Genomic DNA, 23,007 nt, shown 5'->3' on the forward strand with positions numbered 1-23,007 from the left:
TGGCCCTGCGTGGCCCCGCCCCCGGCCCCGCCCCCTCCCGGGTTTCTCAGTGTGTGTATCCTACAGGGGTGGGGCATCCAGCGAGTGGTCTCCTCCTCCAGCTAGTGCTGCGGCGGCGTCCCGCGGCCTCCCGGAGAATCGGGCGGGAGGGGAGAGCGGGCGTGGATTGGTCTTGACGGTAATTGTTGCTTTTCCCCGTCTCCGTGGCCTCAGCTCTGGGTTGCTCCTTCCCCGGGAACGTGCTTTTACGGCGATCACACACTCCCTGCCCGGGCTCTCCACGCACCCTGGGCTGGTGCGTGTAAAGTAGGAGCCGCGCACACGCGTGTCTCTGGACAGCTACGGCGCCGGGAGGCCGGGAGGGAACGGGGCGCCGGGGAGGTTTGCCGCTTCTTTCCGGCCAGGGGCCCCTGGGGCAGTCAGGCGCGGCCACGGAGGGAGAGGGGACAGCCCTGGCTCCCAGCTGCCGTCGCCGCCGCCGGCACAGTTTGTAGAGGGGTATTTAAAGACCGGAACCCTGGCTGGGCCGGGGGAGGAGGGAGAGCGAGTAAAGGGAGCCTGGCGGCTGGGATTGCAGACATCCCGGGGCGGGGTGGGGGGGTGCGTCCGCTCGCGAGCCGAATGCGGGGCGCCCAAGACTGATCGGGCTGCGGACGCTGGAGGTGCGGGGGGATACTTTGTCCTTTCTGTGTCCACCTTCCTCCCCCAGCTGAGTTCCGAGAGTGGCCGGAGAGGGGCCTGAACAAGGAAGGGGCACAGCCGTCCCGAAACAAAGCTTTGGACCCCTCTGTCCCCCTGGGGTGAGACGAGGGGGAAGGAGCGACCTAAATGAACTCTCTTATTGTGCCCGCTCTTGTCAGTTTCTCACCCCTCTTTTTAAAATGAGTTATTTGTTGTATTATTTGGCTCTTAACTTGGGGCTCTCACCGTGTTGGTTTAAAGAACTGTGTGTTCGGGTGTCTGTGTTCCTGTGTCCATACTCGTTGGTTTTAGCGGGGGAAATCCAAGTCCTAAGCCTTTGTTGACAACAGATAGGTCCCTTATGCTCCTGTGGAATAATGTTTACATTTATATAACTTGACGAAATCTAACAGAGTGAAAGTGCAGTTTTTGAGTGAGGCTTTCAAAATGTTTTCTGGGGGCCTTAGTTCGAATGTATGTAAGTAGAATTGTGATCGAGGCAGGGATGGGGAGAACACTGTGTTCTTATCTAGTTGGAGGAAGCCTGTCTAAGTTTTTTTGTTTGTTTTGTTTTTGTTATGAGTTGGTTATTAATCAAGGCTTCTGTTACGTGAAATGTGAGGATGCATCTTTAACTCTTACTGTTCTAAAAGCAAATGTAAGGTCAACGCTCCTAAACGTGTTTGTTTTGTGTACAAATTGAGACTGCAAATTCATAGGCTATTGAAAAGTTGAATCTGGGACCCCGGATTTTCTCCTCCCTGCTGAAGGAGAAGTTAGTGGGTACAAATTAACCTGTCCAGTTAACCTGGGTAAACATTTTCATGACCAACTAACTTTTTTTCCTTTTCTTTTAAATCTGCCTTTTAGAGAACTAAGGTTCCAGATGGCAAATTCTATGAATGGCAGAAACCCTGGTGGTCGAGGAGGAAACCCCCGAAAAGGAAGAATTTTGGGAATTATTGACGCTATTCAAGATGCAGTTGGACCTCCTAAGCAAGCAGCAGCCGACCGCAGGACTGTGGAGAAAACTTGGAAACTCATGGACAAAGTGGTAAGTTCTGTATGATTGTGCCTGTGTGCAGCCTTATTTGCCTGGATATGGTTCCTTCTTCTCTGGTTGTATTTGAACCATTAATTAGTATTACTGTTACCATTAATTAATAATTATTGTTATGGCAACAGTCTTTTGATTTGGATTGACCATTTTTCTAACATCCACTCTGTATGTTTTAAAAAGTTGGATTCAGAGCAAAGACTTGTTTTTTTCACCTCTTGTCCTGCTCTTCAAGGTTCAGAGTTCCTCTATATGACTCAGATATGCAAAGTTTTTACCGTTGGCTGCCCTTTGTTGGTACATGGCCACAGAATAGTTTGGAAGTGTTTGTCTTATGACGTTGTGTTACTGTTAAATAACAAAAGAGTGCAAACAAGTATTTTAAGAAAAGCCTCTGATAGACCACTCATGATAACCACAGTACTTGCTGCTGAGAATATTTCCTAGGGGAAGAACCAGATTAGTCCTTAAGTGAGGAAGCAGTATTTGAGAGAGTTTCCATTTTCATCTTTGAGAATTCATCTTCATTAAGGAACCTTTTTTTTGTCGTCAGTGATAGTTACAGTTTCTTTCATCTATTCCATTTTGAAACAGGAAACCTTTTCAATTGCACATTGTTTATTGTGAAAGGAAAATTTATGATGGAGGTGGTGGGGCGGAGAGTATCAGAAACCTCTGTGGTTTTTGCATGTTGCTATCAGATGAATTATAATTTCACAAGAAGAAATCAAGCTGGATGTCCACACCCTGAGACGTCTAGGCAACTTGAATATTTTACAGGGGTCTACTGAGAAACTGTAGCTGTCAGTGCCCTCTCTTACTAAGTAGGGTTATAAAATAAATGTGATTAAGATGGAGCTTGCTGCTGTGCAGAATTAATAGTTCTTGCTTTTGAAGCAGTAGTACTGTCTGCTATATATTGGTAAATGTTTGTAGCACCATCTGGTTTCATTTCATAGATATTTGGGGCTAATTATAAATTTAGATGATGCAAGGCTCTTGATATTTTTGTTGACTGCAGAAATGGAATTAAAAAAAAAATCCTTTGTAGGGATGTGCTAAAGCCTCCTTGAAATCACATGATAGCAGTTGCCTTTACTGTGGCTTGTGATTGTGTACAAATATTTGCCACAAAAGGCCACTGGCAGTGGTATTAGCCATACAGGAAGGTGACAAGATTTGTTTTCTCTTCATTTATCGTTATGGAAAGTACAGATGGGTAGATGGATGATAGGCCTGCCATTCTGTGGCTGGTGGTACCAAATGCAGAGCCAGAAATTTTTGCCAGATAAATATCCTTAGTTCTTGGCTTCAGTGTGACCTATTTAAGCTTCTGCCAGTTGATTCAAATTGTGATATTAAAATGCTCCAGACAGAATGATATCATAGTGTCAGAACATTGCAACTTGCTGCTTGAGGTCAGGTTTTGATTTTAGCATTGGATACTTAAGAATGAGGAGTATGCACTTGAAAGATCTGCATGCATTTGGCAGGTGCAACAGTAGCTGTCTTTGCTTTTCTAAAGAGTAAAAGGTTTAAGGTCTTTCTAACTGCCTAAATCATTAGTTGAGAGTAAGAGAAGGAATTCAACGTTTTTCTCTAACTTACCTCTTAATATGAGTGGGCAACAAACAAATGGGTCAGATTCTACCAAGGAGCTGCTCTTCCCTCTCGACCCCTTTCTGTGAGTGGTCAGAATTTGTACATTTGTGAGTGAATGGGAGAACATCCAAAAAAAAAAAAAAAAAAAGATTCATATGAAGTGGTGAAGTATAGTTAATATAAAGTCATTATTCTTCAAACATTAAGAAATATATTGATAATTCTGGTTTGTAACCGCTAACATAAGTCTTATCCACTTTTAATTATTTCACCATGGGTTATGGTAAAATAGATGGTTTTTTGATAGTTAAGCTTCTGCCATTGTTTATTTTATTAACCCTTTTGTGGGTTTGGGTTTAGCCTCTCCAATTGAGAAACTTGACTCATAAGGGAAACTATTATTGACACTCTCTACTTAGTGGAATGAGGGTTTGGATGCTGGCATAGGTGCATTGGTATGGCTTTCCCTCTATTTGTCTTCATTATTTGTCAAGAATGAAAATTACTGTGTTCATTTATGAATGCATCCATGGGTTTTGTGGAGGGAAATCACATAAATCATTATAAAGGAGTTCAGGATGTTTATTACTACTCTATCACACCGTAATAAAAAGGCCTTGATAATTACTAACTGAAAATATATTTTGTTTGTGTAATGCAGAAGTATCCCCCACATGTATTTACCTTTATTTTCTTTGTCAGCAGTGAAGGAAGTGGTTCATAATCTCAACATTGTCATGGTGATTACATCAGGATCTTTATTATTAGTCCCAAAGGTAATCCCTTGACACATTACCTAACCATTTTATAAAATAACTGCAAAAAGCATGAGTTTAGCCTGTGAGTAACAGAAAATAGTAACTTTCAAGCCTAACTGGTAGTTAGTTATGTAAAAGGCAGGGTTAAATGTTTAGTTAATATTTTTGTCTTTAGGAGGCCTCTTCAACAAGGGCCGATCTTAGACGTATAAACATGATACCAGCTTCAAGTTCAGTATGTTTCAGCTACCCACCTACAAAGTGAAATAACTTATTTTGCAAGGGATGTGAAACAGTCTCAGACTGTAGGAGAAACATCCAGTGAGTGTGTAGTCTGACTATTCCCTGGCCTCTAGAGTTTAAAACAGTCAACTGAGATTCTGGTTCCAGCTAATTGGTATGTTTTCAGAGGGCAGGCTTGGTATACAAGGTCACTGAGAGCAGGAGGGAGTCAGTTGCTCCGTTGTGTTTTTGTGACATGTGAAGTGTTTTGTAATAAAACAGCAGTGGCACAGAGTTAAGCAAGGTACACTTGTTGAGAAAAAGAATGGCAACATATCCCAAAGCATCCCATTTACACGTATTTTTGGGCCTCAGCTCTATGTGTCCGTTTAAGTCAGTAGCTCACCCCAAACTCTTCAGGTCTGTGGATGCCTGTTTGATACAGTGACAGAACTATTACTTATGAATACACATCTAGGTTCAGATATACCTGGAATGTGGAGTTTGTGTCAAAGCTGTTACAGAGATGGGTTTCTTAAACACTTAATCAGCGTTTACTGAGCGCCTATACTGTGTTCAACAATGAGTGCTTATTGCTAGGGATGAAGCTAGATAAGATATATAACTCTGCCTTTGACCTGTCAGGAAGCTCAGAGACCCACATCGGAGCCAGGCATATAAAGGGTCATTTATTATTTACTTGTTATTATGTTTACTACGTAATTGCCATGTAGTACGCGTGAGGCTGCATTACAGACCTGCGCGAAGTACAGTGGGGCAAAGTGAAGAGTATCCACCTTGTTTTTCTGGCTGCTGTTCAGACACTTGTCTGTCTGGATTCCGCCAGGCACCACCTTTAGGAACAGCATTATTGTACTCTTGTTGGAAGTGCTGAGGTGAGGGTAAGGAAATGATTGCTAATCAGTGTGGTAGGAATGATGATTTATTCATGTGAGGTTCCTGAGCATGGTTTGCACAAGCGTCTCAGCCAGGTGATGGAAAATGGAAGAAACAGTTTTCCATCTAATAGATACTAAATGTGCTGGACTTACATGGGTGTTCAGGAAATTAGAAAATAATTAATTGATGCCAACGAGCAAAGCAAGTTGAGTACCTGCCTACATTTTGTCTTGCTGTCCTTGTCATTTATTCGAAATTACATTATTGAAAGCGTTTTAAAAGCATTTAAAAAGCGATGATGCCAAAGAGCCTTTTCCGCCTTTTACCCTCAGTACATTCTGTACATTTGTCACGCTTGGAGTGCAATTCATCCTCTCTCTTCATAATTTTACTGCAACCATAATATATTTTAAAGTTTGTCAAAGATGCTTGAAATATATGCAGCCATTTAAAAAAAATAATAGTAGGCATTCTTTTCTACAATGAATTCCTCATATCTCTAAAAAAATTATATCTGGCATGAAACTTCGGTTTTGGATGCCTGTTGTTTGTGTCTGTTGGGTTTGAGACATCGCCATCCTTGGGCCCTTGGAATAGGGAATGTCATTTATTTGAATTGTTCTTTTGTATTTCCTTTTCCTCAGTGAAGTTGTTGCACGCTAGCAGAATCATGGGCACTATCTGACTTGGGTAGGTGGTAACACATTAAGTGCCCGGACAATTTTGTTTTAATACTGAAATTTTGAATTTGTACTTGGATAAGTGACGTGATCCCAAAGTTTGCTACTTTCTACTTCTAGGAAAAACTTTTATAAAGTAAAAGATTTAAAGGAGTCCTGCCAAGTTACCTTGGTTTATCCTTGTGGTATAGGACATTCATTTAACAGAAGCCTTACAAAGTAATTTTTTTGATGCTTAGCTATTTATTTTGAGAGAGAGAGAGAGAGAGAACGTGAGCAGGGTAGAGGTAGAGAGAGAGAGAGAGACAGTGTGAGCAGGGGAGGGGTTGGAGAGAAAGGGAGAGAGGATCTCAAGCAGTCACCATGTTGTCAGCATAGAGCCCAGAGCCTGATGTGACCTCCGTCTCATGAATCCCAAGATCATGACTTGAGCCAAAATCAAGAGCCAACTGCTTAACCGCCTGGGCCACCTAGACGCCCTAGTTAGTAATCTTTTTAACTCTCCTAAAATCTTTACCATTCAGATTTTGAATCAACTTTTCCTTTCCTTGAGGTTGTTTTATATGCTATCTATTGATTTCATCACTCATTTATCTTATTTATCATATTTCATTTATGGAGAGATAGAGATTTGTAAATACTCCTTCCAGTCTATGTAATATAGTGTATTCTACATAGTACAGAATGTAGTAAGTGCTGTAGTGGGGTATAAATAAAGTGCTGTGACTTAGTATGTGGTGGAGGAGAATGTGCTTGCTAAGGTGAAGAGTTGATATGGAATGTGGCATGGTAGAGGTATTAGCCAGCTTTTCTTTTGAGGATGTTTTGGATTCCAGTGAGGTGGAGGACACATTAGGCTGGAGGAATGTGAGGAAAGAGGGATTGCTCAGAAGGTAAGTTAGAGAAAGATGAAGAGGCTTTCTGCTCTTTCAAGGAGTTGGCATTTTATTTAAAATCTTTGAGCAGAGTGTGAAAAACAGTCAAGGCTCTGTTGGGATAGATTACTCTCTTGACTCTGAAAAGAATGGATTAAGAGCTAAGAAACTTAAAAGTAGGACTAATGATCCAGAGAAATTAAAACAGAGTAGGCAAGAAATAATGAAGGACTGAGCTAGAGAATTGAGAGTCTGTAAAGCGAGTATAGGTTCTAACATGGGAGGCATTTTGGAGATAAAATTTACAGATCTGGTGACCCTTTAGAGATAGAGCATGAAAGAGAAGGTGAAGTGAAAGTGACTCGAGGTGTTTAACCCGAAGGCAGTGATGCCCTTAATGAGATCAAGAACATAGTAAGAAAAAGAGGAAGCTTGGGACTTGGTGCCTGTGTTTGTTTTTGGCCGTGTTGAGTTTGACATCCCAGAGTGAAATTCATTTTGAAGTCAGAAAGTTGAATGTACAGTTGAAGAGAGAAGTTGAAACTAGAGACATACATTTAGTAGATATGCCCACAGAGGTTGCATTTCAAGTTGTAGAACAGCAAGAGATTGCAGTGCAGAGCAGAAGATGAGAGTCAGAGAAAAAGTCAGAGATTGGCATTTTGGCTGTGTATGGGGTTGTACTTACAATTAGATGGCAGTGAAGGAGAATCTTGCAAGAAACAGTGGTGAGAGAGGTAGGAAAAGAATTAGGGGATATTGATTTCTTGGGTAGAGATGACTTCAGTTAAGGAGATAGTTTCACATTCTGAGAAAATCAAGTTCAAGTCCCAAGTGGAGAAAACAAAGCAGGATGAAAAGTGAATTAGTTGCTAAATTTCATGGGTAGACGCCATTGTTGACCTTTCAAGAATGGTTTCATTTACCTGCGGGGACTAGATTAAAAAGAATATGTGGATTATTTAACAGTTATTCTAGAAGTGTGACAACTGGTGAAAAGAAGAAAGTTCTGATAGATAGCTTGGTGGTTTGAGTAGAACATAACTTTGTGTGTGTGGGGTGCTATAGGAGAGCTTCACAGATTGTGGGGAAGGGATGCAGGTAGGGAGTGACTTAAAATACAAAGGAAGACAAAATAATAAAGCGGCATCCTAGATTACAGTGTGAGAGGAAAAGGGTAAGAGCAAGTTGAAGAGTGGACCTTCGGAGATAACTGACTTCTACTTAGGTAAGGGAGAAGTAAGGAAATACACAGAATTTTGAGGGATTTTGTAAATTTTATGTTGGGTTGTCAGGAAGTGATTTCAGGAATAACATTTGTAGTGTTCAGTCCATGTTTTAAAACTCTATATTATAGGGGCACGTGGGTGGCTCAGTTGGTTAAGCATCCTACTTCAGCCCAGGTCATGATCTCACAGTTCGTGGGTTCGAGCCCCATGTCGGGCTCTGTGCTGACAGCTAGCTCAGAGCCTGGAGCCTGTTTCAGATTCTGTGTCTCCCTCTCTCTCTGGCCCTCCCCTACTCATGCTGTCTCTCTCTCAGAAATAAATAAAACATTAAACAAAAAAAAAATTAAAACTCTATATTATAGAATAAACAATGTATATTTTAATCAGTCCTCAGCAATGAGATGGGTAAGTAAGTAAAAAATTGAGATGGAAAAAAGTTTTTATCCTGTAGATTAAGATCATTTTAGAAACATGCTGTGACTTAAATGATGCCATGATACTATTTTTATCTACTCTGCTTGGGCATTTAGTTAAGGGTTTTTGTTTTCTTTAATATATATGTAAGTTTTTGATATTTTCCTGGTAATGATGGAAGCATTTTGAAAATAACTGAGCAATTTTTTAGCTCTTTAACATATTAATATTTAAATAATTGTTAAGTATACTAATTATCATCTTCCAGTGGCAATAACAAAAATAGTTCTTAAGTTAAATGTTTTCTGCCTGTTCAGATTCCACATCAGCCGAGCACTGCTGATATTATTAGCCTTGTTTGCTGCTTTCTAGCACAAAACACTCCAGACTTTTACAGGATTTCAGGTAGTATGAAGAACTTCAGGATGTCAAAGAAACTCTTAATGATCATCAACAGAGCATTCAGTGCCCTTGGTCTAATTCTCTATGTTGGCAAAATCTGCAGCATTGACCATGTTGTGGTATAATATGAAATATGCAAGGAGAAGAAGTTCTAAAAAGTAGTGAGTGCCAACTATGTGCCAGCCACTGTGCAGAGCACTTTACATTTCTTTTTCTAAGAATTAGAACATCTGAAGAGTTTTCTAGAAGAAGAAATGGGCCCAAAGTTGTAAGGCTAATAAATGCCAGCACCAGACCTTAATTTTGACTGATTCTAGCATCTGTGTTCATAGTATGAAGATTCAAGCAGACTGTTCCATGGAATAATATGATTCTTCCCCCTTCTGTGAGAAGTGAATCAAAAAGGATCTTTACTCCCTAAATTTTGATATGATCAAATTTGTTTTGAAACTTTGTACTCACTTTGTACTCACTTAGACGGGTTTAGTCATTATAGGTATGGTTTTCCTATTTGTAATGTTACCTGCTTCTGAGAGTTCTTTGCTCTTTCCTTTCTACACTTTCTTTCCTCCCTCAAGTATTTATTGTGCATTTACCCTCTGCAGGATTCTACATTAGGTGATGGAGACAGACCAGTGAGAGAGATATGTTCTCCACCCTTAAGGGAGATCTGTTCTTTTTTGAAGGAAAGTCAACAAATGAATACACAATTGATAATTAAATTGCAACTAATCAATTATTTAATGGTGTTTATATGATTTTTTATTTAAAGAAACCTTTATTGAAAACCATAAATGATTGGGTAGTTGCTCCTAAATCCTACCATAATTAATACACTAGACTCCTAACCTATTTGATATGCTAATGACTTGTTTTGCCCAATTAATATTCTATGTGGAAAGTGTTTTTTATTATTTTTACATTTTTTACATTTTATACTGTATACATTTATATAGTTTTATACACTTAGGATGATTAGCTAAATTAAAATGGGAAGAACTCAGAACTCATAGATGCTTTTTATCATAATGATATACTTTTGTGTAATTGCAGTAAGGAACCTCTTAAAACGTTTACGTGAGGAGCATAGACAAGGGATTCTTTCAGGCTTTCCATACTGTTGTTAAAAATGGGATATTTCACTTCAGGGGTACATGCTTGATTTAATATAACTGCCTGCCCCATGAAGTGAGGTGTGCTTTATAATGGAAGTCTGTAACAGTATAGGCACAATTTCTTACTGTTGAAGTTTGCCGTTTGCCTCAGTAGAATTTGTTTCATGCGTTTCAGGAGCTGGGGTGAACCTAAGAAATATGTTAGCTGAACCTAATATCTCTTTGTTACATTTTGACTGGAAGTTTTCATTAAGGCACAGTGGAGAAACTCTTTAAATGTAAGAGGGTTCCAAGAATAATTGGTGGCTTTGAAAATTCGTATAGCACTGGTAAATGCTGTGTTTATATTTGTGCCTTTGCTTTGATCTGGTTGAAGATATATTTAGTGTATGTGAATACATAGTGTACATATACAGCCTATATATAGATTAGATATATATTTTTATGTATGTGAAATGGTACAGACTTATACAGAGAGCGCCTGCCCCTCTTAAAAGTCTCTAAATACATTTAAATAAATACAATAGGCGGTTGCATATTGTTATGGAGAGAGTGCCTGACTCTCAAGTCTAGACATTAGTGGGTTGAGAGCAGTAAACTCAGCTATGTTCCATTTCTGTGTTGTAGTATTTTTTTTGTAAAAAGGAGGGAATTGGTCATAGTGATTTCCAAGGTCTTCTTTAGCCCTAAAACCCTTAGAGTCAATGACTATAATGGAGTTTGTGGCCTAATTCAAAGCTAAAAGTTTTGCCTTTTAGTTCAAAACCAAAGAGCAATATTGCTAATGAACCAGTGCTTTTATGCACCAGTCCTAAAAAGTTCATCACTGTATAAGAAGATTGTACATTTGTTCTTTTTAAAGATTTTCTGTGTTGGGACCAACTTTCATTCTGGGGAGCCGCTTAGATATTTCTAGAAACCGTCTAAGTAATTTGAATCTGAACTTGAACCCTTGTGGTGAGCTTGATTTTTGTCCTTAATATACTGTATTTAGAAAAGCAATTTTTCTTTCTCTGGCTTTTGCAGTTCCTTGCACATAGCAGGCACTCAATAAATATTTATTGAATTGAATTTGACCTGCCTAGAAGTCATAGTCCTGGTGTAGGGTTATTCATTTTTGGCAGGAGCTGTCATAAATCGCAGAGTTTAATACTAATTCAACTGATCAGCTCTACACTCAGCAGCATATCATAGTTTAGGATTGTATGTTACACTTGCCCAAATGCAAATTTAGAAAACTGTGGCCTGCAGAGGCCTTGATGAACTGAATCTCGCCTGTTTTAAATCTTCTTGTGCCCCTCAACCCTAGGCTTCCTGTGCCTTCTACGTTTTAGAATGATTGCATGGACTCCTTTCTTTCTGATCTGTTATCTAGTGTCTCCCAAGCCTTTGCATGCCCTTTTGCTGGGAATATTCCTTTTGCAAATCTAGGTGTGCCTTTCTTGATACCCTCATGTCAAGATTTGAGTGAGCTGCTGATTTTCTCCTCCAGCATGTTGTACTCTTCTCCATTACAGCAGTTAAAATCTCCTGGAATTCTTTTTAAGCCATCAGTCTTTTTCACTAGAAAACTCTTTGAGGACAGGTCTGTGATTTATTTCATTCTGCATTCCCTAGGGCCTGTAACAATGCCTGACACGGAAGGTTTGTAGAGTTAACAAATGGGTGCTGAAGTTCATGTAAATTTGCACATGGCGTAAAAATAAAAATGTAAATGAGGTTAGCCAGGGATCATTAATTATATGCCTAATTCTAATTAAATTGTGATATAGTTAGAAGGAAGATCAGCCTGAGATTCAGAAGATGCAGGCTCTTGTGGTAGATTAATGATTTTTTAATAGTCCCTTAATCTTTGTAGTTCTTAGTTTCTTTATCTGAAAATGAATGGATTGGACAGGATCTTTCCTAAGATCCCTCAGAGCAAGAATTACATTGCTCCAAAGTTAATTATAGAGAACTAGGTCTCTTCTGCCAGCCTCCTTGAGGCAGGAAGTATGTTGTAGTCATCTATAATTCCCTGGCACTAAGCTCAGTACTTGGTATATAGTAGTTATGCAAACAATTGTACCGAATGAAACAATAAATTCCCAGATAGAATTAAATTTAAATAAAGCAAATAAGAAAAAAGGTCAGGTAGAGAATAGCAAATTAAAAATCTGTGACACTTAAAAAAAAATCTGTTAAAGAACATTTATTTGGAATGTCTGAAGAAAATACCTGAGAGAAATTTTTTTTTATCAGTTAAAAAGTTCACCAGTAGAGGAAATTAATTTGAAACTGCGTAGTCCCCTAACTACAAGTTAATAATTTATCAATCTGTGACATGCTGTAGCAAGTTTTATGTCGCTGAAATTAAACTGTGCCTGCTTGCTGTACGATGTTGCTGGCAATATTTTTGAAATTTGTGCATACTTGTGATACTATTTTATAGTTTTAAGAATTGAAAAACCATATCCTGTTTCAACCAGGATTTTTTAAATCATTGACCTGTCTGGGATTTCATCAGTCTTTAGGGCAGAATGAGCTTCTCTGATTATATCAAAATGTCACAAAATAAAAGGAGGGTAAAAAGCCTTATCAGACCCTTTAACTATACTTTTCTAATGATTTGGCATTATTTAATAAATTGTATGGCATCTTACATTTCCAAGAAGTGTAGGAAACCAAAGTAATATTCTTACATTTAATCTTTGGTTATGCCGTTGGATTATTGATTTGAATACTAGTATATTCAGTCATGAAAATAAGGAATTAATATAATACTATTTATGTATATATGTATAATATGTAATATATAAAAAACATATATATGTATAATATATATGTAAAACATATATAATATATATGTATAATATGTATGTATTATATATATATGTAGTATTTTACAGAATCAATCAACCATGCCATCTATAGATCCACTTATGGGTTCTGTACTATATGCTAGATACTTCTGTTTTAGGCATTGTGTGCAACAAGGAGGAAGATATGATAATGCCCTGGTTAACGTGAGAAAGGGTTGTCTTAAATTAAGGGCTGATGCTTGATAGTTTAAGCCAAATTTTTCTCCCCACCAAAAAAAAAAATTGTATGGTTAATTCTCAAAGGAAGTATGATAGTAAGTGTGAATATTTTTTTCATTTGTTGGTTCCTGGATTTATTGTGTTTGTGGTTCTTGAAATTATTACTGTTCAACTGTTTCCTACTTGGCTCAGGTACTTTTATGAGTAGCCAGGAGTAAATCCATATTTTGTAGAACCTGAAATTTGGAGGGATCCTTTTAAAGGAAAATAATACAAAGGTACACATATGAAATTGGGTATGAAATTGAATCTTTTTAGAGTGATAAAACATCATAAGTTATAAATTTTAAAAAGCATTGATAGATAGTCAGAAACATCAGAGACATAATCTCCACTCTGGACACTTTATACTTTGAGTTTCTTTCATTGCCCATATGGATTTCCCGCCCTGGGTACCATTGGGCATGTGTACCTTACCACATTGAATTGGATCTTCTTGCCTCTATGCTATATGTGCTGCTTGATGGGCACTTGAAGTATTCCCGAATCCATTTTTTTTTAAATTTCATTGGCTGACAGTATTTTAGCCACTTCTGGAAATAACTGCATCTCACCGTACCTTCTGCTAAAGCCACGGTAAATGTATGTTCAACTCAAATTCCCATCAGCCAGATTTGAAAAATGCCCATAGCCACTTCAGTGCCACCCAACAGGAGGCTAAGTGGGATAAAAGGGAAGTCATACTGGAAAAAGACAGAAATCATAAGCAATTGTGTGTGTGTGTGTGTGTGTATGTGAGTGAGAGAGAGAGAGAGAGACAGAGAGAGAGACAGATAGAGAGGCAGAGAGAAAGAGAGAGAGAAGTTGAGAACATGAGGGGGAAGAAGCAGAGAAAGGGAAAGAAGAGAATCCCAAGCAGGTTTCGCTCAACCTGAGCCAAAATCAAGCTGTCAGACGCTTAACTGACAGAGACACCCAGGAGCCTCTTGGGGCACCTGGGTGTCAAGAGGCTCCTGGGTGGCTCAGTTGGTTGAGCATATGGCTTCAGCTCAGGTCGTGATCTCACAGTTCGTGAGTTCGAGCCCCGTGTCAGGCTCTGTGCTAACATCTCAGAGCTTGGAGTCAGCTTCGGATTCTGTGTCTCCCTCTCTCTCTGCCCCTCACCTGCTCACTCTCTCTCTCTCTCAAAAATAAATATAAAAAAATAAAAAATTAAAATCTCTTGCTCTTGAATGTGTCCCAAAAATATGTGATGAAGGCCTAATAGAAGGCTAGCTACTTGAAGGACTATCAAGCTTCTGCCTCACTGGCTTCTCAGTAAGGCTGCCTTTGTTTTGTGCATTTTGCTTGATGTGAGGGTGTGCACCTGTGCAGTGTGTATGCTCTTGGGCAGTAGCCAATGAATTCATTTACAGATTATCTAATTGGGTGGTTTCTTATGCCTTGGTTTGAGGGATAGGAGGAATAGGATGAGTTAACTTACTTTTGACGAAATTACATGCACACGTGGGATTGACAATAGTAGTTGAATTGCTACCTTTTCATCCTAGCAGAAGATATTTTCAGTTCTGCAGGCAGCTCCAAATGCCCCAGTGGTTGGGTGACACCCGATGGAATGACTGAACCATTATGGAACACATGTCTACGGGCACGGGATATAATATGTGGAGGTGGAAGAGACTTGCTCTGACCTGATACCCATTTACTACTTAATAGCTCAGTTATTAAAATTGCACCTCTTTGTTTTATTCTCCTTAGGGTTCAGGAACAATGTGCCAAAACATTAATTAAAATCTATGAAAGAGCTTTAGCTGGGATTTCAGTGTAGTAAAATGATATCTATGTGAGATGTTGGTTGCCAGCAGAAGACACCCATTTCCTAATTTTTATTTAAAAAAAGAGACTATAGGGGCACCTGGGTGGCTCAATCGGTGAAATGGCCAACTTTGGCTCAGGTCATGATCTCGTGGTTTGTGAGTTCAAGCCCTGCGTCTGTCTTCTGCTGACAGCTCAGAGCCTGGAGCCTGCTTCGGAATCTGTTTCTCCCTCTCTCTCCGCCCCTCCTCTGCTTGTGCTCTCTTTCTCTCTCAAAAATAAAACAAACATTAAAAAAATCTTAAAAAGTGACTGTAAGTGGTACACAGTAATTAGTACACTGGAATTCTGTGAAGCCATGAACAATGGGATACTGTAAAGGAGAGAAAGAAGACTTTAGAAGTAGCAAGTAAAGGTGTGACATGGTAGGAATGAATGGGAGGAGAAGAAAATTGAACTTAATTATATCAAGAGAGATGCAAATATTTACCAATTCTTTGTAAATTGGAGATAGTAATTTTAAGACCAAAATTTATATTATAGAAAATGAAGAAATAGTACAGTTTGATGAATTTCATAACTTTTCTATGAAAGGAATTATTGTGATTCATATGAAAGTGTTTTATTTTTGTCTCTTTTTTAGGTCAGACTGTGCCAAAATCCCAAACTTCAGTTGAAAAATAGCCCACCATACATACTTGACATTTTACCTGATACATATCAGCATTTGCGACTTATATTGAGTAAATATGATGACAACCAGAAACTTGCCCAACTCAGTGAGAATGAGTATTTTAAAATCTACATTGATAGTTTAATGAAAAAGTCAAAACGGGCAATAAGACTCTTTAAAGAAGGCAAGGAGAGGATGTACGAAGAGCAGTCACAGGACAGGTAAGAATATTTCAGATTTGTTTAGTTTTTAAGTCATAAGGTCATATTTATGTTGCTCTTTAGTACATTGCATCATAGTACAAATGTCGTCTTTTTTTTTGGAAGAAATACTATATTTGTGTGTTTGCTTTTCATATTATTTAAACCTTGTAGTTCTACTTAAATTTCTTGATGATAATAACTACTTCATGAGACGCCATTCTTTTAAAATAGACTTTAGTTTTTAGGACAGTCTTAGGATCACAGAAAAATTACTCCCAAGTACATAGTTCCCATCTACCCCTCTCTGCCAACATGTTTTCTCCTGTTATTACATCTTGCATGTGTGGTACGTTGATGAACCGTAGTGATATAGCAGTAGTAACTAAAGCTCATAATTTATGTTCGGATTCAACTCTTTATATTGTACAGTTCTGTGGGTTTTGACAAATACATAATGTCATGTATCTACCATTTCAGGATTATATAGAATAGTTTCACTGCCCTAAAACTGCCCTGTGCTCTGCCTATTCATTGCCTCTCCACCCCCTGGCCCCACACTACACACCTGCTGAACACCTGGCAACCCCTTATCTTTTTACTGTCTTGAGAGTGTTTCTTTGTTTAGAATGTCATACAATTGAAATCATATAATATGTAACTTTTTCAGCCTGGCTTCTTTCACTTAACAGTATGTGTTTAAGGTTCTCCCTTGTCTTTTTATAGCTTGATAGCTCATTTCTTTTTATCAGTGAGTAATACTCCATTACATGGATGTACCTCAGCTTGTTTATCCGTTCACCTGTTGAAGGATATCATGGTTGTTTCTAAGTTTTGGCAGTTATGTATAAAGCTGCTATTAGTATTCATATGCAGTTTTTATGTGGACATAAGCTTTCAGTTCATTTGACTAACTATCGAGGAGCATGAGTGCTGGGTCCTGCGGTAAGCCTGTGTTTAGCTTTGTAAGAACCCACTGTGCTGTCTTCCAAAGTGGCTATACCCTTTTGCATTCCCACCAGTGATGAAGGAGAGTTCCTGTTGCTCCCCATCTACTGTACTTGGTATTGGAGACACTGTCTTTGAGTTTCAGTCTTTTCTTTTTTTTTTTTTTAATGTTTGTTTATTTAGAGAGAGAGAGAGAGAGACAGAGCAGGAGCAGGGAGGGACAGAGAGAGAAGGAGACACAGAATCCGAAGCAGGCTCCAAGCTCTGAGCTGTCAGCACAGAGCCTGATGCCGGGCTTGAACTCACAAACCGTGAGATCATGACCTGAGCTGAAGTCAGCTGCCTAACCAGCTGAGCCACCCAGGCGCCCCAATTTAAGATGCAGTCTTGACTGGATATGTGTGTGTGTGATAGATGTAGGTGGGCGCTATAGCTTGATTCTCCGTGTTGGACTGTTAAGTGAGAAACTGAACAGGGGTGGCAAAGACTGAAGGGGCGTCAGTTGAACCCTCGCTTTACAGCCAGGATTCCAGACTCAGAGACTCCCCTTTAAAGTTTGTTTGGCTATTTCAGTGTTAAATTTTATGATCTATCTTAAATCAAATGAAGAAAGTTACTTTTCCATTTCTGAGATATTTTAAATGTATCTAGGATATTCGCTGATAGTGATAGTATATTTAGATTTCTAAATTTGAAAACAAATATTAATTAAAATATATACCACTTTAATATAGTTAAGTTGAGTTTTAATTTAAGACACTTAACCTCTGTAGATTTTAGTTCCCTTACATTTAGAGAAACCTCTAGGAAACGTCTAATGTTTCTTTCAAGTCAGAAAAACTAGCCTCATTCAGTCTGATAAGACATCAGGTTGTATAATAGCAAGTTCACTTATCTAGTTGTGTAGACTCTGAACTTGTCTGTAAATACTGGCCAAACAAATACTCGGAGTGAGTAAAACCATCAAAATCAAACACAGAAAAACCCGTCTGCCAAAATGTAAACTGGCATAAATGTTTACTTATTTATAATTTTCTCTCTAAATTAGTGGTGAACCTAACGTAATCATACGTGTTAACCAATTGTGAATATGAGCTCATTACTTAATATACTTGGATCACAGTTTATATGTTTTGAGGGTGGTGAATCTTGTAGTTGCCTTTTAGTTTTAAAGCTCTGAGAACTCTCTCCCAGACTGCCACGAGGGGCTCGAATCACCACATAGTGTCAGAAGTACAGAAATATCATAGTGATTGTTTCTTCTTACAATCCTTTCAAGAATGACCAGAGGTATGGAAAACCAGCCATTTATGTTTAAAACTGTATTTTTACTTTGTAGTTCTACAAATGATCTAATAAAATCAGGTTGTTTTATAATTGTCTGTATACTTCTTATTCACATTTAGTAGCCCTGAAATCCGTTGTGAGTCAGCAAAGAAATCCATTTAATTTCACTTTTAAGGATACTGGGTCAGTGAGAAGGCATGTAATTTCTCAGTTTAGGAATTTGAGTGGATATAGTGTTTTCATTGGATGTAGTCATATATGATGTGGTAAACTTTACCCCACTTTTATAACTTCTTTAGAAACTTGAAACATTTCCTGACCCAGTAGATGTCTTTATAATTACCATTTCATCTACAGACTTTGATATTTTGGGCTTTTTATGTGGGAGCATATCATGGGAGAATCTCTATAAATGTTGGTTACTTGTATGTGGATTCCCACAGATGATGACAGGTTGCATAATGCTGATCGATCACATTGAGGAGACTCTAAATTCTGTGTTTTAAGTGTCCAAGTAAATTTTGTCACTCTCCTAAATTCAACCTTAAGACAGAGTCTATTAGTTTCTATGCTGGTATAGCGTGTTCCTAAATGAATTTTGCTGTCATCCTGTTCCATTTTCTAATAGTGTTCTTTGACCACTGTTTTTATGCAGAACTTACATTTGACACACATTTAATCAAAATTCATAATAATGTGCCATTCTTGGTACACTGTACCAAGAACATAGGTTTTGATTTATGTTTCTTTTGGTAGTTCTGTATTTTTACACATTCATTTTTAGGTTGCCTTTGGAATTTAAATGCAAGCTGGGGCTAAAGTATGCCATTGTACATGGAGCTGTGAGACATTTTGCTCTATAGAAAATAAAAAATTTCTTAGCGTGTTCTTATGGTCTTTAGGCAACAAAGTATTCTATTTGGTGGAATGACTCTTATCTAACATGGATGACACAGTGGTTACTGGGAATATTATAAATTCTCTCAACAGTTTTTGCTTTTGTAAATAATGTCAGTAGGCATATTGGTATTATTAAGCTAAAACTGAAGGGTGTAGTAATAGGAGATAGTCATTTGGAGCCCACTGACTACACCAGCATTGCCACAAGCAAATTACGTACTTTATTGAGAAAAAGTATGCTGGATGAGATCATGAATCCAAAAGTTTATTTTAAGGTTCCTGCTGTGTCAAAAAGAAACTTCTTTGTGGATTTGTTTTAAACGTTCGGGGCTCCTGGGTGGCTCAGTCGGTTAAGCATCTGACTTCGGCTCAGGTCATGATCTCACGGTTAGTGGGTTTGAGCCCTGCATCAGGCTCTGTGCTGACAGCCAGCTCAGAGCCTGGAGCCTGCTTCGGATTCTGTGTCTCCCTCTCTCTCTGACCCTTCCCTGCTCTTGCTGTCTCTCTCTCTCTCAAAAATAAATTAAAAAAATTAAAAAAAATTTAAACCTAAGGGCAAATGGGAAAGTTTCAGGTGTCAACTTTGATTAAGCTCGGTTTTAATTAATTGCTGAAATATAAGTGCCCTGAATTTTTAAAGCCGTTTCACCTAAATGTGACAAATACAGTAAACAGGAAAATAAATAAGGATAGCAAGTGGCATGCAGTGTATTTTTTGTCTATAGGTGTGAGGTGGAAAGTTTATTTGCCTGTGAAATAGATACTATGGGCGTAGTGCAAACCTCTTACTTGGAGAACCGGGTGGGATGATGATTTCTGGTTAGAGGCATGCCACGGGCCTTACTTGACTTTTCTAGTATCACTTCTTCCAAAATTTTTTGTTTGTTTGTTTTTTCTGACAAACAGTTGAACCTTATGCTGAGCTAGTGTATCTCCAGCCGAATGTCTCAACCGTTCTGAGCTGGTATTTCTTTCTGGGGAAGAAAGTTTTTGTGTGTATGTATGGGGTAGGGGTTGGAGATCATGTAGAGAAGGGAGAATTTGTAGTTTCAGGCACAGAGAAGAGGCGAAAATTCATATCGTATGGCTTACATTTTTAGTGGCAAAAGCCCAAAATGAATGTGAGGCTAACAAATGTAGAATTAGAGCTAACAAATGTAGAATTGCCAGGAGGGACTTTTCTTCAGTGATATGACTGGCAGTTTCATCAGTTGACCATTTTAATAGTAAAATTTACTCTTTCATGTAAAAAGTTACGTGTTAATTACCTGCTAAGCAAGCCCTGGTGTTGGACACTGTTTTAGAACACCCAGAGGTGATGGCCTAAGGATACTCAGATTTTCCATATTTCAGAGCTGCTTCAGTGAACCAGAGTGCAACAAGCCATTTTCCCCTCCCACACTCTGGTTTACAACCACTGAAACAAAACCAAAAGTCAAGTGAGGTGGAAAAAATAGTTCTGTATTTGATAACCCATCAGTGTAGAAAATAAAGGCTTTTAAAAAATTCACACCAGAGAATGATACATAGATGTTGTCTTATTATTAACTTCATTTCAGAGCCCCTGGGCCATTCCTAATGCACATATATTGTAGAAAATCATAGTGTGTGTAGCTTTTATAATAATATTCGTTCCAAGTAAGATTTTTTTTAAAAGTATTTCGACACAGAAAAATTAGTCCTGGAAGATGCTAGCCTTTATTTAAAATCCTTCAGGAGTATCAGGCAAAAATCGTCCTCTCCACTGACCGTTTGAATGAACAAAGAAAAATGCTATGTTAAACCTGCTATATTAATAAAGTGCCTTTCCCCCTAAAAGACTACAAATCACTATGCTTGCTGTTTATGCCCGTGTTGTAATTTATGAGATAGTATACCAAGAACATTTTGGAACTGATATATTAAAGATTCATGGTTAAGTTAAAAGTTGAATTAAAAAAATATCAACAACAATAACTGCTGCAAATAAACCTACTTGGCTTTCTTCCTACTGTATGCCAACATTGCTTTGGCCAAGTAATCGTGTATCAGTTTAAGTGTTTAAATTTGTATAAATGCAAATACTGTTGATTGCTTGGTCATGGAATTAGTTTTGAAGTTCCTTCTGGGTTTTCAGTTTAACCACATAAAGAGATTGATCTGTATGCACAGTTTGGGCTCTATGTAATAGTTTTAATTCTTACTAGAACTCGCAGGTTAATGGCCGTGTTTAAAATGCCACATTAAGTTCTACATTTTCTCATAACCAGCTCTGTATGTTGTGAGAAGGAAATGAGGAAAGAGTGCTTTTGAATGGTCTGATGTCATTTATGCTCCAGGGTTCTTTGTAGCCTTGGTTGGTTTTTCTGACTCCAATCTGTGCTTTTTTTAGTCTTTAAATTATTTTCTGGATGGTCACAATATTTTTTGGTTCCTACATTTCAACATCGTAAAACAAAGGTGTAGTTTGTTTCAAACTAAAGGCTACTACTGTTGCTTATCAGTCTATTAAATAATTTTTCAAATCCAATAGTAGTTTCTAGTGAAAGTACTGTTTTTGTTATTATAATAACCATTTTCAGGAGAAATAATCTTGGGGAAGTTTTGTCTTTCTTATGTAAATAATGTGTACAGTGTTGAATGTATTTCCTATATTTTATGAAATATCTCGTTTTATAATGCAGGAGAGGGAATGGTTTACTAGTCTTAAAAAATAATCTGACATTAAAAAAATGAGTCTATTTCTTTTATTTGTTTATTAATGGTGAAAGTTGTAAAGCTTTTACGTTTCATGAGGACAAGAGACAAGTTGCAAACAGAAAAATATGATTTCTAAGTAAATCAAAATAGGTTCCTAATATTTTGAACACAAGTTCCTTAATATAAACATATTCAGCTGCCATTTAATTTCTTTCAAAGTTTGCCTGCATTCTGGACATTTTTTTCCTTTTCAGTGGAAGACTAGAGGAACCAAAAGCTTAATTTTTGATATTTTAAAATGATAATATGTAACTAGAATTCAGAGGACAAATAGTGATCTACTCCTTTGGGTAGCAGTGTCTGCCAGGTAGGAAATGGAATTTTCTTAAGAAAACTTGAACATCTTCCTGAGACTGGCTTATCATAAACGAATAGAAAGCTTATTTAGTCTTGATAAGGGTGCTTTCATTGATATTTTAAGCATCTGAGAGTTATGAATATACTTTTCTAAAGTTTGGAAATGAAGGGACTTATTTCTTAACACACTGGGAAAGTAGAGACCACAAGAAAGTTACTTAGACAAATGTTTTCGAAGTTAAACAAAGGGACTCTGTTAGAGTGGGCAGGTGAGAGCTTGAAGAATCTTTGACTGTTAAGGACTTTATGACTAACTGCGTCTATGATGCTTTTGCTAAGTAGATACAAAGTGATTTTCTTACCGATTTTCATGTAAGTGAAAAGTGAAAGGGGTTTTGCCAACAATTTCCCCTCTGGGGTGCATTTTAAAAATACAAAAGAAGTTATGAAGATGTAATTTAAAACTAAATTCACTATTTTAAAAAATTTTAAATAAGATGTTTACATTTAATCCATTTTATTTTATTTATTTTATTTATTTTCCCCCAGCCCCCTATGTTAATATCATGTAGCCCCTAACTCCTGATTTATTAGCTTTTAAAAATTTTATTGCAATTAATTTAAATACCTTCCAAGTCAAATTATATATTATACACACAGGATATTTTGATTTTAAAATTGGAGACTTTTCCTCCCTACAGTTTAGAGTTTGTTAAATGTTTACAAATTCTTGAGAGCAATAAGCATCGTGTTATGAGACAGTAAGCCAACTCACAAGACTCAAAGTGAACTTGGCTTTATGGTTGAATACCTTTTATGTTTTTCAGTCTTACGGCAGCTTATTAAAATTGATGCTTTCCTTTCAGTGAGTATCTGGTGACATTCAAATTTGGTAATGAAAATCCAGAAGCACTCAAGAAAGAATGCCTGTTTTTAAAAGTTTCATAATAACAATACTTCCAACAAAGAAGGTTGATGAATGATGTCTTTCAAGTGGCAGATTTGTTATTTAGNAAAAATCCAGAAGCACTCAAGAAAGAATGCCTGTTTTTAGTTTCATAATAACAATACTTCCAACAAAGAAGGTTGATGAATGATGTCTTTCAAGTGGCAGATTTGTTATTTAGTTAAAGACAGCTCCTTTGGCAGTTTCTTAAAAAAAACTAAATTGAGGTCTGTTTATAAAACAGACA

The 23,007-nt window shown here is 37.8% G+C and overlaps 1 protein-coding gene across 1 annotated transcript in view; it reads left to right on the forward strand.

The window, feature by feature from the left end:
• Nucleotides 1-1,556: 1,556 nt before the first annotated feature.
• The window catches only part of CBLB (Cbl proto-oncogene B), a 221,686-nt gene continuing 200,235 nt past the window's right edge, over nt 1,557-23,007 (forward strand). Inside the window, exons 1-2 of the mRNA XM_077771790.1 lie at nt 1,557-1,735; nt 15,414-15,664. Coding sequence (XP_077627916.1) covers nt 1,568-1,735; nt 15,414-15,664 — 419 coding nt within the window. The 5' untranslated portion in view covers nt 1,557-1,567. The remainder of the gene's footprint in view (nt 1,736-15,413; nt 15,665-23,007) is intronic.

Source organism: Crocuta crocuta, unplaced genomic scaffold (assembly GCF_008692635.1).
Source record: "Crocuta crocuta isolate KB4526 unplaced genomic scaffold, BGI_CrCroc_1.0 scaffold56, whole genome shotgun sequence".
In the NCBI taxonomy this organism is placed as follows: domain Eukaryota; kingdom Metazoa; phylum Chordata; class Mammalia; order Carnivora; family Hyaenidae; genus Crocuta; species Crocuta crocuta.